This window comes from Podarcis melisellensis, assembly GCF_964234715.1.
Source record: "Podarcis melisellensis genome assembly, chromosome: Z".
Classification (NCBI taxonomy): Eukaryota; Metazoa; Chordata; class Lepidosauria; order Squamata; family Lacertidae; genus Podarcis; species Podarcis melisellensis.
The window spans coordinates 45786261-45802036 of record NC_138547.1 but is presented as its reverse complement, the minus strand read 5'-3'; the positions used below and the strand labels follow the sequence as shown (position 1 = coordinate 45802036).

Sequence of the window (15776 nt, the reverse complement as noted above, 5' to 3'; positions counted from 1 at the left end):
GGTCTGACTCTGTATAAGGCAGTTTCCTATGTTCCTATCACGATCATTACTATCGCATTTAAGAATTGCTTCCTATGAAGGACCTCAAAGTAATTTACAGTACAGTGGTACCTCAGTTTACGAACTTAATCCATTCTGGAAGTTGGTTCTTAAACCGAAACTGTTCTTAAACCGAGGCACGCTTTCCCTAATGAGGCCTCCTACCCCTGGTGCCCTTCTTCTGTTCGGCTTCCGTTTATTAGACGGAGGTAAAGTTTGCAAACCGGGACACTATTTCTGGTTTTGCGGAGTTCGTAAACCGAATTGTTTGTAAACAGGGCTGTTCTTAAACCGAGGTACCACAGTACTGTAAAATCATGTAAAACAGTTACATATATAAAATATTTTTTTTGCATATAATACAGTTAAATAATAATGTAAAATCAGTTTCAAATCTGACAGAGATGCCAACTGAGATAACAAAACTCCACTTAGAAGGCTTGGTGAAAGAGGTAAGTCCTCAACAAGCACCTCAAAGACAACAGAGACAGTACCTGTCTCATATGCAATGGGAAAAAGGCCCAAAGGGTAGGCGTCACCACATAATAGGTCAATTAACAATATGGTACAGAACAGACCTCCTGATAAGATGGTAGCTGCAGGATTCCCTCTCCTGCAACACAGGGTTTGATTGGGGTCTATATGCAATGAGATGATCTGTTAGGTGTTCAAAGCTCGCTCCATCATGGAACCCTTTGCTAGTCTGGTGCCCTCTGGATATTGGCATCAGCTGCAGCCAACATGACTGATATCTAAAACATCTGTCTAAAACAGCCAGAGTGTGTCTGGTTGACCTAAAATATCTGAGCAGAGCTACATTTCACTTTCCCAGCACTTTCACTTGGGAATGGTTTGGCCGGAAAATAGAAAAGCAGTTTTGATTCCATGGCTAGCTCAGATGCTGTGTTGTTTGCTCCTGTGTGTTGTTCTGCCCATCCCAGAGTATGCATTACTTGCCCAGAAGTAATGTGAGAATTAGTCGATAATGGTTCAGGTCTTGCAGGAGAATTCTCAGTAGGTATTGCTGGGCAGTGGAATATCTACAGGAAGAAAGGGCTGCTTAATGTCTCTTTGTACAGTGGCAAATTTCATTGGCTATAAAGATATTATTGCAGATTACTTTTATTATTATTATTAACAAGGCATAGGACCAAGAAAGCAATCAGTGATGGTCACAGGGGAACACATTGATGCGGATGTATACTAAAAGTTTAATTTGCAAGGATAGTTGAGTGCATTTTTATTTCCTTTGCTTTGGAGCTGCGTCCATGGAAAGTAAACAGCAGATAACCAGCGTCAAGTAGTAAGAGTGTAATTAAATATATTTGTCAGTAGGTTTTCAGAGATTGAGAGACTCGTTCTCCAAAGTAGGTTTTTATAATAATAATAATAATAATAATAATAATAATAATAATGATGTACAGTGGTACCTCGGGTTACATACGCTTCAGGTTACAGACTCCGCTAACCCAGAAATAGTACCTCGGGTTAAGAACTTTGCTTCAGGTTGAGAACAGAAATAGCGCGGCAGCAATGGGAGGCCCCATTAGCTAAAGAACAGACCTCCGGAACGAATTAAGTATGTAACCAGAGGTAACAATGTACTTGAAGTAGCTTTCTGAAATTGTCATCTCTCTTCCCAAAGATTCTATAGCAGACTTCCCAGAGTCATTAGCTTTATTGCATTAGCCTGGAAAAGGCCATTGTTCTCTTAGAGGAACTGCTGCCACTATTCCAAAGCCCACCCTTTATATGCCAGAAACAAAGGGCTGCTTTACATATTGCATTGGAAATTAACAGTGTACATTACTGGGTAACGCTGGAGGTGCATGAAAAAGTAGAGCATGAACAGTTGAATGGAGGAGAAGTGTGTACAGGGAATGAAATGGGTAGTGCTTCCTATTCCACTCCCAAGAAAAGCATCTGTGTTTCCTGAACTTGTTTCTGATTTCCTTGAACCTTCAGTGCGACTCCAAAGGTTGGATCTATCCACACAAGATACAGACACAAGATACACCACACATTTAAAGCGCACGACTGTTTCTGAAGCATCCTGGAAACTATACAGTGGTGCCTCGCAAGACGAAATTAATTCGTTCCGCAAGTCTTTTCGTCTTGCGAGTTTTTCGTCTTGCGAAGCACGGTTTCCCATAGGAATGCATTGAAAATCAATAAATGCTTTCCTATGGAAACCGCCTTCAGACCAGGTCCGGGGACAGTCTGTCTTCCGACCTCTTCTGAAGGCCGGCTGGGGGCGAAAGTCTTTGCTCCCCCCCCCCGCCTGCCTTCCCAGGACAGCGGAGACTTCTCCGCTGTCCCGGGGCGATCTTAAAATGCTGGCGGGCGGCAGCGAAGCCTTTGCTTTTAAAATCGCCCCGGGACAGCCATTTTAAAATCGCCCCGGGACAGCGGAGGACTTCTCCGCTGTCCTGGGGCGATTTAAAAGCCCCCGGGAAGGCAGGCAGGGGGGACAAAGACTTTTGCCCCCCGCCAGCCTCCTGGACCTCTTCTGAAGGCCGGCGGGGGGCAAAAATCTTTGCTCCCCTCTGCCTGCCTTCCCGGGAGAGCAGAGAAACACAGCGCGTTTCTCCGCTGTCCCGGATGGCTTTTGAAGGCAGGCGGGGGGGAGCAAAGACTTTTGCCTCTGAAGGCTTTGCTCCCCACCACCAGCATTTAAAAGAGGTCCCCGGAGATTTCCCTATGGGCTTTCTTCTTGCGAAGCAAGCCCATAGGGAAATTTGTTTTGTGAAGCTCCTCCAAAACGGAAAACCCTTTCGTCTAGCGGGTTTTTCGTCTTGCGGGGCACCACTGTAGTTTGTTCTGGGTGCTGGGAATTGTAGCTCCATGAGGGGTGAATTCCTAAAATTCTTGGGATTCTTCTTTTTTATTAAAAAAATTAAGCTGTATTTTAAAAATTGAATAAATAATACTGAAAATAATAATAAATTCTTTTAGGCATTTAATGGCTCTATTTCTCTCCCCTACACCCCCAGTCTGAGTTCAACAAGAAGAATACCTACTATCTTTTCAACCACGTTGATATTACGATCACGTACCACAGTGCGCAGAATGAGAACTGGCTCGGAGCTCGCCTGGTTACAGCTCGCCTGGAACCCAAAAGGTAACTGCTGGGCACTTGACAATTTACAGCGTGTCAGTTCACAGGCAGATACTATTCGTACTGAGTTCCGTTTTGGTTACCTGCTCTTTTTGGTGTTGGGGTGCTAAGCAGTACAAGAAGCCTGCAACATGCACCTGCTTATGCAGTCCCGACCTTTCGCAGGTGGGGAATAATAAAGAAATGGAGAGTAGGGGAAGCCCACAGTTTCCTGCTATCCATTTATTTATTTTTCCTTCAACCCTTTGCATTCAGAGAGTCTACTCAGGCTTTAAGGAGGCAGCGAGAGGTCCCTGGGAGCATTCCACTTTTTGTGCTCCTGCATTGTTCTTTACCCATATATATGTTTGCTGGATACTGAATCTGTTAAAATCTGTCCTTAAGGAAGTGCAGACTCAAAACACTCTTTATCCTGTTCAAATCTGCTCAATGGGTGTATGATTTGAATTTACCGTACAGTGGTGGTTCTTAAAACTGTGATCTGTGGACCACTGTTGGACCCTCAGTGTCGTTCAGGTGGTCTGTGCTGTGCCTGTGGATTTGTGGTTGAAGGTGGGAGACAGCACATTCATCAGAGAATTGTGGAATTGTAGAGTTGGAAGGGATCCCAAGGTTCATCTACGCCAGCCCCCTGCAATCTCCGCTAAAGCATCCAAGCTGGCCATCCAACCTCTGCTTAAAAACTTCCAAAGAAGGAAAGTCCACATTCTCCCAAGGGAGACCGTGCTGCTGTCCAACAGCTGTTGCTGTCAGAAAATTTTTCCAGGATGTTTAGTTGCAATCTTATTACTTGTAGCTTGAAGCCTTTGGATTATGTCCCACCCTCCGAGCTTGCTCTGTTTTCCGTGTGACAGTCCTTTAGATGTTGGAAGATGGTAATCATATCTCTTTTTAGTATTTTCTTATCCAGGCTAAACATACCAAATTCCCTCAACTGTTTCTCATACATAAGGCTTGGTTTCCAGACCCTCAATCATCTTGTTTGCCCAGCTTGTCAATATCCATAAACTGAAGTGCCCAGAACAGGATACAGCACTCCAGGTGTGGTCTAACCAATGCAGAATAGAGCAGTATCTTGATCTGGATGCTAGACTTGTGTTGATGCAGCCTAGAAGAGCATTAGCTTTTCTTGCTCCTTTTTTTAAAAAAACCTGGAATTTTATTTACAACATAACACAACCCCTCACCCCCCAATACACATTAAACATGAACATAACATACAGTGAACATAACATACAACAATACAAACAACCAAATAGAAGACTTACTTTATCCTGCATCTGGCCTCCTTATTTACTTCTTATACACTGTGCCCTTTATGAATAACTATTAAGATTTTTCTAATTTTAACTTTAAATATCCACAAAGTCTCCTGCAGACATTAATCAAAACAAATCTAGGTATTTATTTTAGGGCACTGTTTTGTGAAGTGTTCTCTGCATTACCCCCTTGCTTTTTGAAACTTTAGTGTGATCTCTAGTGTGGTCTCTGTTAATCTAGCGAGTTCAATATACTCTAACAGTTTATTCCTTTTTTGTTGGCCCAGTTTCTTTTTTCCAGTTTTTAGCAATTACGATCCTTGCCGCTCCTGTGGCATAGAGGAATATTTTCTGATCTTCTTTTGCTATGGCTGTGTTTGTTATCCCTAGTAGAAAAGCTTCTGTATTTTTCCTAAAGTTAAACATTTTTTTAAGCTTATCCTACATTGTGTTCTAGAAGCTTTTGATTTTTTAATAATAATAATAATAATAATAATAATAATAATAATAATAATAATAATTATTATTTATACCCAGCCCATCTGGCTGAGTTTCCCCAGCCACACTCTGGGCGGCTCCCAATCAAGTGTTAAAAACAGTACAGCATTAAATATTAAAATCTTCCCTGAACAGGGCTGCCTTCAGGTGTCTTTAAAAGATAGGATAGCTGCTTATTTCCTTCACATCTGAAGTGAGGGTGTTCCACAGGGCGGGCGCCACTACTGAGAAGGCCCTCTGTCTGGTTCCCTGTAACCTCACTTCTCGCAATGAGGGAACCGCCAGAAGGCCCTCAGCGCTGGATCTCAGTGTCCGGGCAGAATGATGGGGGTGGTCTTGCTGCTTTATCACACAGTTGGCTCATGTGAAACGTGTGGTCTACTAAAACCCCTAGATCCATTTTACTTGTACTACTGGCAATCCAGGTGTCCCCTATCTTATATTTGTGTTGCTGGTTCCTCCTGTCTGAGTGCAGAACCTCATTTATCCCTATTGAAATTCATTTTTATTAGTTTTGGCCCATTTCTCCAATCTGGGATTCATCTTTGGCATTAGCTACTTCTCCCAGTTGGGTGTCATCTGCAAGTTTTATGAGCATCCCCTCAATTCCTTTGTTCAAGTTGTTTATAAAGACACAGAATCCCGTGCCACTCCACTTCTCCCTTTTTTCCAGGATGATGAGGAACCAATATCAAGCGCTCTTTGGGTTTGGTCAGTCAACCAGCATGTTGCACCAAATACTTGTATTGATTTTTAATGGTATTTTCGATTGCTTTTTTTATTTCTCTTATTGTATTGCAATCTGAAATCTATGGAATGCATCCAAATGCATTATATAAGAAGGAAGAGAAGCTGCGAAAATGCAATTAAAAACCACACAGCCTTTAGCACAGCTCATTATGATTGCTACAACAAGGCAGAAAAATCATGAAGTGATCCACCAAGAGTCTCAGCAATTTTCAGGTGGGGAAAAAACGTGTTTGGGAACCACTGCTCTCCTGAATGGCTTGCGATAACTGTTTTGGGGTAATGCATTCCACAAGGGGGCATAGTTAAGTTTTCTTTCACTGCTTTGTTTCTACCCATCTCTCATTCTCTAGTGTTTGTCTTTATGGGAGGCACTGTGAGATTTTGTGCTCAAAAAGAGGTTGAAACACATTCTCTCTGTGTGTATCTACAATATCTATCATCTATCTATCTATCATCTATCATCACAAAACTGATGTTTGCTGCCACATGTAGTCTGAAGATATATTGTAAGAGAATGGTTCGAGGTGCTTGAAAATACGGGTTGCTTCACCTGCAATGCCTGCAATCTTTTCTCCCTCCATTAGGTGGTCCTATAGTTCCTTGTAAGAGTACTGATCTACTTTGCTTCAAGGGAAGAAGATGGGTTAGAGTGAAAAAGTTAGCCCTTTCCTTTGGAGTTTAGCTTGACATGGTCTTCCTTCTGTGTTGCTGTCAGTGGCATTGAACCTGCTCTGCAAGTAGTGGGAAGACACTGCTGGCAAAATGTGGATGGAGTTGCATCTTGTAAGGCTTCTCAAATCTCAGTGAAGATAGCTTTTATTTTTTTAAGCTCCGCATTCTGGAAACTTAGCATTAAACAGCAGTGGGGAGGTATTCAACTGTTTGATCCAACACCCCAGCAAACTGGGAAAGGGCCATAGCTCAGTGACAGTGCTTTGCAAGCAGAATGTGCCATGTTCAGTTCCTTGTGTTTCCAGGTTGAGCTGGGGATGCTTTCTGTCCGAAATTCTGGAAAACCATTTGCCAGTCATTGTGGACAATCCTGAGCAAGCTGAACCAGGAGCATGAAAAGCTGCCTTATACCATGTTCTGGCTCCCCAGTTTTGGAAGCAGCATCAAAAATAAATTAGATGCAATGCTGGTTGGGCAAAGCTCTGTGCCCTGGTGGCAATGCAGATACCCCAATCATCAGATCAAAAATGGTGGTGGGGGCAATACCTCCCCCCCAGCCAATCTGCATGTGTCAGCTGAGGAGGGTGGGCTGTACGTGTGTCATGAGAATGTGCGTGCAAGATTGTGGAGTGGTCACACCCTCCGCTTTCATGTGCTGCTTGGCTAAAAATAAAACTAAAATTGGCCAGTCTTGTTTTACAGCTATTTCAAGGAAATAACTGGCAGCAAAACATTAACTGAGAGGGTCGAGATCTGTAAGTGTATAATGGGTCCAAAAGAGTTCTCATAGTAGCTGTTCCCAGGCTGTCGGTGCTGACCCACTACTCCTGGAGGACTGTTGTGAGAGTGTTGTTTCTAGGCCTCAGCCTCAAGAGTAGCCTCCTTAGGTTAAACTCTGCTCTCTTCTCCCGGCCCCTCTAGTTGGTCTGCTTCCTGTGTCTTGAAGCTCCTTCCCAGAATGAAGGGGAAGGGGTGTGAACTACATACCAGATAGGGATGGGTAATGCGCATTAGGAGCCACGTGGTCCAGATTCTACCATGGCCATTTCCTTTCCCTTCTGGTAACTCTCTGATGTCAGAAGCAGCTCCATGGGTGTTGCTTTTTCTACAGGACTGCAGGGATGGTGAAAGTTGCATCTTACGAACCCTTTCCCAGCTGTATTGCTCTTTAGAAGTACGTGAGCTCTGTTCATGGTAAATCTAACGACCTTAGGCTGAGTTGTTTGCATGGAATTAATATGTGGATATTAATACTTCTCTTATTTGTCAGGGAATCCTAAGAATTCAATCCCATTTACCTCTTCAGTGGACATACCTTCAGGTTTAGGAACCCCCAATTTATGGGCAGGTGTTGTAACTGGGGCACAATGAGTCAGTTGCAGGTTATTCAGGGTGTCCAGACCTCTTTTTTCTCACATTGCAAATTGTTAGGTTCACACAACATGAAAGTTGTTACAAAACTCACCTGGAGTTGAAATAATAATTTTAAAAGCTGCCCTTTGAATTCATAGTTGCAGGGTAACTTAAATGTCTTCCCATTGCTTTGTTCACTGCAGATTCTTCTACATAAATAAATAAATTGCAAGTTGTATTCCTATGCTTTGGGGATCTGTTCCTTTGCTTTGGGGTCTGTTCCCAGTCTTCTTGCAGAAGTAAATTCCGCAGGCTGCTTTCAATTGTCATATATGAAAAATGGCTCAAGTGCCTTTTCCACTGTAATTATCACAACAAAGCAGCTGATACATCAGGGATGGGGAACTTGTGGCCCTTCAGTTGCATCCATCCTTTGCTCCACAGCTAGAATATCAGTTGCTGGAAAATGCAGGAGGGGAAATGCTCTTGTGCGTGAGTTTTTGTTTTGGACTTCCCATAGGCATCTGGCTAGCCACTCTGAGAACAGGATACTGGACTGGATGGGCCATTATGTTCCTATACTTATAGTTAGCATGGTATGGGATGTTGGGAATTGTAGTCCCACAACATCTGGGGTGCTCAAAGTTCCTCAGTTGTGCAATAGCTGCCTTATGTATTCTTGGGTTGTGCTGGGTGGGAGGGGATGCTGGTACTTCATAACATAGCAATGTCCATATTCTTAAGGAAAAAATGATAGTTGGTAACTTGCAAAGTGGCCCTTAACCTTATAATGCTGCTCTTGATTCTGCGGATCCTCTTGGATCTCACTTTCTTCAGGTTGCGTATGGCAACCCATCTTGAATTAGTCAACATAGTGTGGGGGACAATTGTGAAATGATCGTATTATACCTGGCATGTATGCTGGAATGCCTGGATCTTGGCCTCTTACGTGGAGTGTATCTAATACTAATATTAATAAACTTTTTTTTGGAGGGGGGAAGTAGCATGTGTTATGACCCTGGATTTTGGGGCTGGTGCATAAAGCTAGCTTGTGGTTTGAAGGAGTAAGCCCCCAAACAACACTGGAGTTTACATTCAGACTTGTTTTTGTGCTCAGAAGCCAAATTCATTGTTTTTGTTCATGGGAAAGTTTTTGCAATGTGCGTTTAATTCACAAAATGTCTCTGGACTCTGAAGAACACTTGGCACTTCAGGCAAATTGATTCAGAAAAACGAAAACATTTAACACTATGCCAGTGAATCTGTAAAAATTGCAACGAAGGTTCTTGCATCATCATGTGTGATAAAACTATATTTTATCTTTGTAGTTATAAACAAACGGATATAAACAATTTGTCTTGTGAAGGCCCCCCCATGGAAATCTCTGCAGAGTTTAACAGCAAGCTGAATCTGATTTACAGTTACTCTGTGAAATTTGAAGTAAGTACAAGAGAGATGTTTTGCAGCTATAATTTCTTAAAATGGTTCAGATTATCAGTTTTTATAGGCAGTGGGGAAGCAACCTGGGTACTTACTTTAAATTCAGAGTTAGCTGTCTATTTAGCCTGAAACCCCTATAAGTTGTTTAACATAGTTCTTTTTTTTTTTTTGAAGTGTAAGTAATCGTACAAACATCCCACAGTTGAACACGTAAATATACACTGCACTCAGTTACAAATGACATAAATAGTTGATTGATATTTCTCCAAATAGATCTTGTTTTTCATGATTATGATTAATATATACCATGTGCTATCCAAGAATAACCTTGGATTTTTTTCTAAGGGAGATTGGGAGCCTTTTCGTCACAAAGGAACAATTCCTTCTCTTCTAGTTGCTTAGCCTATATTGAGCACGCATTTAGTTGCTGATCCAAATTGGGCTGGAAGGAATGACTCTGCTTTAATCTCTTAATGAAAAGTTGGTGTTGGCACTGAACGACTGATTGACAGCCTGCTTAGAGGAGAGTCCTGATTGAATATGACACAGCATGGTCAACTGCAGAGAGGGCTTAGTAGCTTGATTTCCATATCCGCTCCAATCCCAATAGCTGTGTTGAGACTAACTCCAAAGGGTGGCAATTAAAGTTAGGTTTTTGTGATGCAAGACACCTGTATTGCAAGGAAGTCGGCGGAGACCATTAGCTAGCTTTTGCCCAGGCAGCCAAATGGCCGTCATGGGCTAACAACTTTCATTTTTCCTTCCAAATGGAATGTGACTTGAACCCATGACCTTGAAGTGCAAGCTTCTGTATCCTGTTACCATTCCATTGAGCCACTCGGTCCTCTTAATTTGACAACATGAATGAACTGCCTGTCAATATTTGGCTTTTTAAGAAGACTTAATTTAACTTGGGTATGTAACGTTAACTTCATTAAAAAGCACAAGATGTGTTGTGCCCTGTGGGAGTATCTGCTTTTACAGGTAAATCACCTTGCACCAGTAGCTGTAGTGTCCACACTGAACTCAGTATTTGCAGGTACTGCCCCCCCCCTTCTATCAATCAGAGACTTTTCTATGCAGCACCATTGCACATTCCTTGCTATAGAAAAGGACATTTATTGAGCACATGGATTGAGACCTCCTTTTAGCTTTTGGTTACAGCTAGTGGTTTGTTTTCTGCTGCTAACAGACACAGTTGCACCTACTCCCATGTTAGCTTACCCAGTGGGTTAGTTTAGCCAGTGATAATTAAATGTATGAAGACTTGTTTTCTGAGAAGTGCTCCATTGTTCATCTCATACTTTTTCCATGCAGGAGAACAACAATATTAAGTGGGCTTCGAGATGGGACTACATTTTGGAATCCATGCCCCATACCAACATCCAGTGGTTTAGGTAAGAGATGTTGAAAGTTCTGAAAGAAATAGCTTGCAGCAAAACTTGGAAGATCTGAATCTTGCTTTATTTTTTGGGAATTGGAACTTGTGGTTAGAAAGAAGGCAGCTAGCATTCAAGGCAGCCAACGTCTCATGTTTTCATTTGTGGACTTACTTTCCTCAGGACTGGCCCTCTTGGGAGCTGCTCGAAGTATTGTGTTTCATGCAAAGAATGTGCCTTCTGTATCCTGAAGAAAAGCAATCGGCACATTTTACTTTTATCTTCTCGTTTCAGAGAATTTCTGAGATGTTACAGTTGATCACATTCTTTTAATGCTGTCATGTGATTTGCTTTGGAGTTTTATCTCTGAAGTTAGTATTTACTGTTAAGGAAAAAAGCTCACAGTGAATATGGATTGAGTTCCCCCTTCGCCTTTAAAAAAAATATGATGATAAAGAGGAAACCTCTTCTCAGTCTTGAGGCACACAGTGCAAAGTAAGCGTGTATCAACCATTAAACTACAGTTTGAAAAATCAGACTGTGGTTTGTTACATCTGAACAAATATCACCTGACATACCATACTTTGTAAATGGCCACAAACTAGGATCTGATACTATGTTTGGAAACCACAGCTGAAGAAAAACTGTAGCTTGCTGTTCACATCCAAACCAACAAACTATGGTTTGGGAAGTTGCTCTGCCCTTGGTGTCTGATGTTTGAGATACCATCTGCAATGTGCAGCTGGAGGCGAAATGACCAAACTGTGGCTTGTCTGTACTTGGAAACCCACTTCATGGGTTAGAATGTAAACTCTGTTTAGTGCAAATCATGGTTTGTGTCGGAGTTCAAAGGGGCAAAAAGTTCATATGCACGTGTGCTTCTGATACATATATTTTAATCATGAAATGCTTAGTGTAGTGTTATAAGGCATAGGTCAAATATTATAAGAGCCTGTCATAAAGCAGGTCTGCAGGGTTTCAGTCGTGAGTCTTTCCCAGTCCTGCCCGGAGATTTCAGGGCAACACCTAAAACCCAACCTGAAACCCAAATGAAAATACTTTTCATCAAGCAGTTCATCATAGCACCGTCCCTTGTTCAGTTTTGACTATTTAATCCTATTTAAAGTTTTCAATGCTGCTAGTTTTGCCACTGATTGCCTGCCCTGGACTTGAGTGTTCAGTGCCACATCATAGACTTAAGAATTGTGTCTGATGCCACATGGGATCGGTTTACTATCTCTTGAGTTTGCTTTTCACTTGCAGCATAATGAATTCCCTTGTAATTGTGCTCTTCTTGTCTGGAATGGTTGCCATGATCCTTCTGAGGACTTTGCATAAAGATATTGCAAGATACAACCAGATTGACTCCTCGGTAAGTAAAATGGGGTGCCTTTTTAAGTTCTGAAATGGAGGGGTGGGGCAGAGCTGTACTAATGTGCCGGTGCTGCAAGGCCCCTTGGAGCAAGGGGGATTCTGAGTAGGTTTGTGAAGTCTGGAGGCTAGCATAGCAGTCCTCTTTCACGGTTGAGGACAAGATGTGCCTCTGTAACTGTTGCAACACTGGAAAGAAAAGATGGGCACTTTGCTCCCTACCTTAACACAAGAACAGAAAAAGATCTCTGCTGGGCCAGGCCGAAGGCCCACCTAGTCCACCACCCTGTTCTTCTCACAGTGATCAGAAAGATTCCTCTGGGACACCCACAAGCAGGACATGAGTGCAACATCAATTCTCACCAATTTTGATCCCCAGCAGTTGGTATTCAGAGGCATCCTGCCTTCCACAGTGGAGGTGGAACCTAGGCAATATGCCTACCATCCATTCATTGCCTTGACCTACACTGATTTCTCCAATCTTTTAGAGACATACAAGGTGGTGGCCATGGCTACCCCTAGGGAGAGCAAATTCCATAGTTGCACGGTGAAAGAAGTACATCCTTTTGCTTGCCCTGAATCTTCCAACATTCAGCTTAACTGGAAGACCCCAAGTTCTAGTCCTGTGGGAGAAGGAGAACAGATGATGCAGAGCTGAGAGGGAGGTGACAGAGGAACTCTTGCCCCTTCTGCAGCAACCATTTGTTGCCTTCCTTGGGAGCCATGTTCCTAAAGGCCAGGCATTTCTTGCTTTCCTTTGTCTTTCCATTTTCCCAGCGGCTCACTAGAAAGCTACAGGTGGTCTGCTTGGGAAGTGGCTCCTGTGGCCGCCTCAGTGAAGAGCTCTTAAAACTTTAAGCAAATAGGCCGTATTTACTTAGCTAATTAAAACAAAAGTCTGCAAAATACAGACTTTCCATCAGCTGTCATTTGGAAGTAATGAACAGCCTTACAAAAATCCTGCTTTCCCAAGGTGAGGAGTGCCTTGCTTCATATGAAACAAATCAGGGGCTCAGCTCTCATGCTTTGCTTAGGTAATTTGATTTCTTCTCTGGCAAGACACTATCAAGCTTTAAAGGCAGCAGTGTTGGTGCGGCAAGAACTTTCTATGTCTCAGGTTTCTAGGGAAAATATTTTTAGCTGCATTGTCTCTTTGCAGGAGGAGTTTAATCATGGCTTAAATTTCCCAGATATGCTGCATGAGCAGTGATTTAGACACCTAAATCTCGTATGTTGGGGAACCTTAAACTTATATTCTTAACCAACCCCATAGAAGCTTTTCCTTTCAGCTTCCTGGGTATTTGGCTCCCAAGATTCCAACCAAGGTTACATAGAATAGAATGTGTCCCGTCACACCCTTCTGTGGAAAGTGCCCACCTTTGGAGGATGCAAGAATTGCTGGGTGCTTGAGTACCTAGAATCATAGAATCTTAGAGTTGGAAGGGACCCCAAGGGTCATCTAGTCCAACCCCTTGCAATGCAGGAATCTCAGCTAAAGCATCCATGATAGATGGACACCCAACCTCCGCTTAAAAACCTCCAAGGAAGGAGAGTCCACAACCTCCAGTGGGGGACCATTCCACTGTCAAACAGCTCTTACTGTCAGAAAGTTCTTCCTGATGTTTAGTCAGAATCTCCTTTCTTGTAACTTGAAGCCATTGGTTTGAGTCCTACCCTCCAGAGCAGGAGAAAACAAGCTTGCTCCCTCTTCCATCTGACAGCCCTTGAGATGTTAGAAGATGGCTGTCGTATCTCCTCTCAGTCGCCTCTCTTCCAGGCTAAGCATACCCAGCTCCTTCAAGCGCTCCTCATAAGGTTTAGTTTCCAGAGCCTTGATCATCTTGGTTTCCTTCCTCTGCACACCTTCCAGCTTGTCAACATCCTTCTTAAAGTTTTCCCTACCTAAAGTGTCTTTGTTTAGTGCAGGAACAAGATTGCAGAGGGCAAGAAACAATTTCCAGGCCACGTTTCAATAAGGAATGTAGCTTGCATTGGTAATGATGGGGAAGTGAAGAAAAGTTACTGAGCTTCTATTTCATTGTTTTCCCCAACTGCAAATTTGTTAGAGAAAGAGGAGATACTCTCAGAATAGCTGTGTGGCCTGTTGACTAACACACACTTCCCAGAAAGGTCTCCAGTCAAACCAGTTGCTGATCAGCAAATATGGACAGATGCTCAGTAAGCAAGTTGTGTGGATGAGTCCAAAATGTTCACCTCATTTTCTTTAATTCCACCAGATAGGTAATACCCTCTGTTTTGGCACGTAGAGGACTCCAGGTATTTTGACGTGGGGTTCTCATCTGACTGAATGCATCTCAGTTGATTAAGAAAATGAATTTTATTTGATTGAAATTCTGATGTACTTGTTTTTGACTGGAACTGTCGTTTTGAAGGGAAACAAGCATGGTTCCCTTGCCTTTAGATAGCATACACCATTAAAAAAAGATAGCATACACCATGAACATATGTGGTGTATCACATGTATGCATTGCTACAGGTGGAAACACAGAGAAATAAAAACATGTTTGCAAAATGCCAATGTGTTTTATTTCTCCTAGTGCATTTTGGAAAGATGAATTGCCTTCATTGGGGCATCTTAGAAACACATTTTTTTAACAGTATCAGAACAACCCTTTAAAAATATTAAAAATAATTTCCCCTGAGCTATCTCATCATGGAGGCTCAGCAAAATATGTGCTCAAGTATTTCTTAAGTGAGTATTGGCACCTCCTTTTTCTAGACTGGCTTTTGTTAACTGGACAGAAATGGAGATGCCCATTGCTGAGTGCTTTGAGATACATTGCACAATGTTTGATTTGAAAGGAATTTTTGAGCTTGGAAAAGGGAGTTTGCCACTAAACCTTTGCCATGAACCTTTGTTCCCATTGGGAACAAGAAGAAAAGTTAAGGATGTTAACAATATGGACTGAAAAGAGGCGTGACTTGTTTTGGGGAGGAGTATTCTGCCACGAAGATCTGTTTAGAGAACTTAAGCTAACATTTGGTCACATTGGTGCAGTAACTAACCCCAGATGAAAAAGAGGGAATTGAATGCTTCAGCAGTGTTGGGGGTGCAGAACAGCATCTTTGATTTGGAACAGCGTTTTTGATTCATGTTTTATTCCACTGCCTTGTTGCTCCCTATAGTGCCAGCCTATAGTGTGTGGAAACCACAGGAGTTGACACCTGATAGAACCTAGGCCTTGGTTTTGTGGCATGGTATTTCCTTTCCTTTCATGTCAGATTTGAAACTGGCTTGTTAGGCAACAGAAGACAAAGATGGATAAATGCGTTGAGTGCTCGCGATACCACTTAAATTGAACATGATCTTTTGTTTAATATCAATTAACATTGCGGCACTCTAGCTAAGCATGTTAATGTTTGTTTCTCCTCCTCAAGATAAGCGTTTCTTAATATATCTACATCCTCTGCACACGCAAGTCCCCCACCCCCAACCAGCAGTCCATTAGGGAGTTGTAAAACCAGTGAGTAACAACACTGATGCAATTAGTCCCCTTCAGAAACAAAACCTGGAAGATAATCAGGCTAGGAAAGTGAATTTCACGTCTGGCTTGTACTAATTCACTGTTGCATGATGTATGCCTAATAAAGAGATGTTATTACAGGAGGACGCCCAGGAGGAGTTTGGGTGGAAGCTGGTCCATGGAGATGTGTTTAGGCCTCCCAGGAAGGGCATGCTGCTCTCTGTCTTCCTGGGGCAAGGGACGCAGATTTTCATAATGACATTTATTACCTTATGTAAGTAGCAGGAGGTTGGCTGAAATCATCATCGTTATTTATGCAATACTGGCTTTCTGTGTGTTTATGTTATTACCAATATTATTAATATTTACCTGCCTTATGCCGAGTCAGACCTTGAGTCCATTTAGCTCAGCA

The 15776-nt window shown here is 42.5% G+C and overlaps 1 protein-coding gene across 1 annotated transcript in view; it reads left to right on the top strand.

Moving 5' to 3' along the window:
- Nucleotides 1-15776, top strand: part of LOC309361926 (transmembrane 9 superfamily member 2-like) — a 54223-nt gene that overhangs the window by 12648 nt on the left and 25799 nt on the right. The window contains exons 6-10 of the mRNA XM_081897243.1: nt 3033-3160; nt 9018-9129; nt 10447-10526; nt 11772-11880; nt 15506-15638. Coding sequence (XP_081753369.1) covers nt 3033-3160; nt 9018-9129; nt 10447-10526; nt 11772-11880; nt 15506-15638 — 562 coding nt within the window. The remainder of the gene's footprint in view (nt 1-3032; nt 3161-9017; nt 9130-10446; nt 10527-11771; nt 11881-15505; nt 15639-15776) is intronic.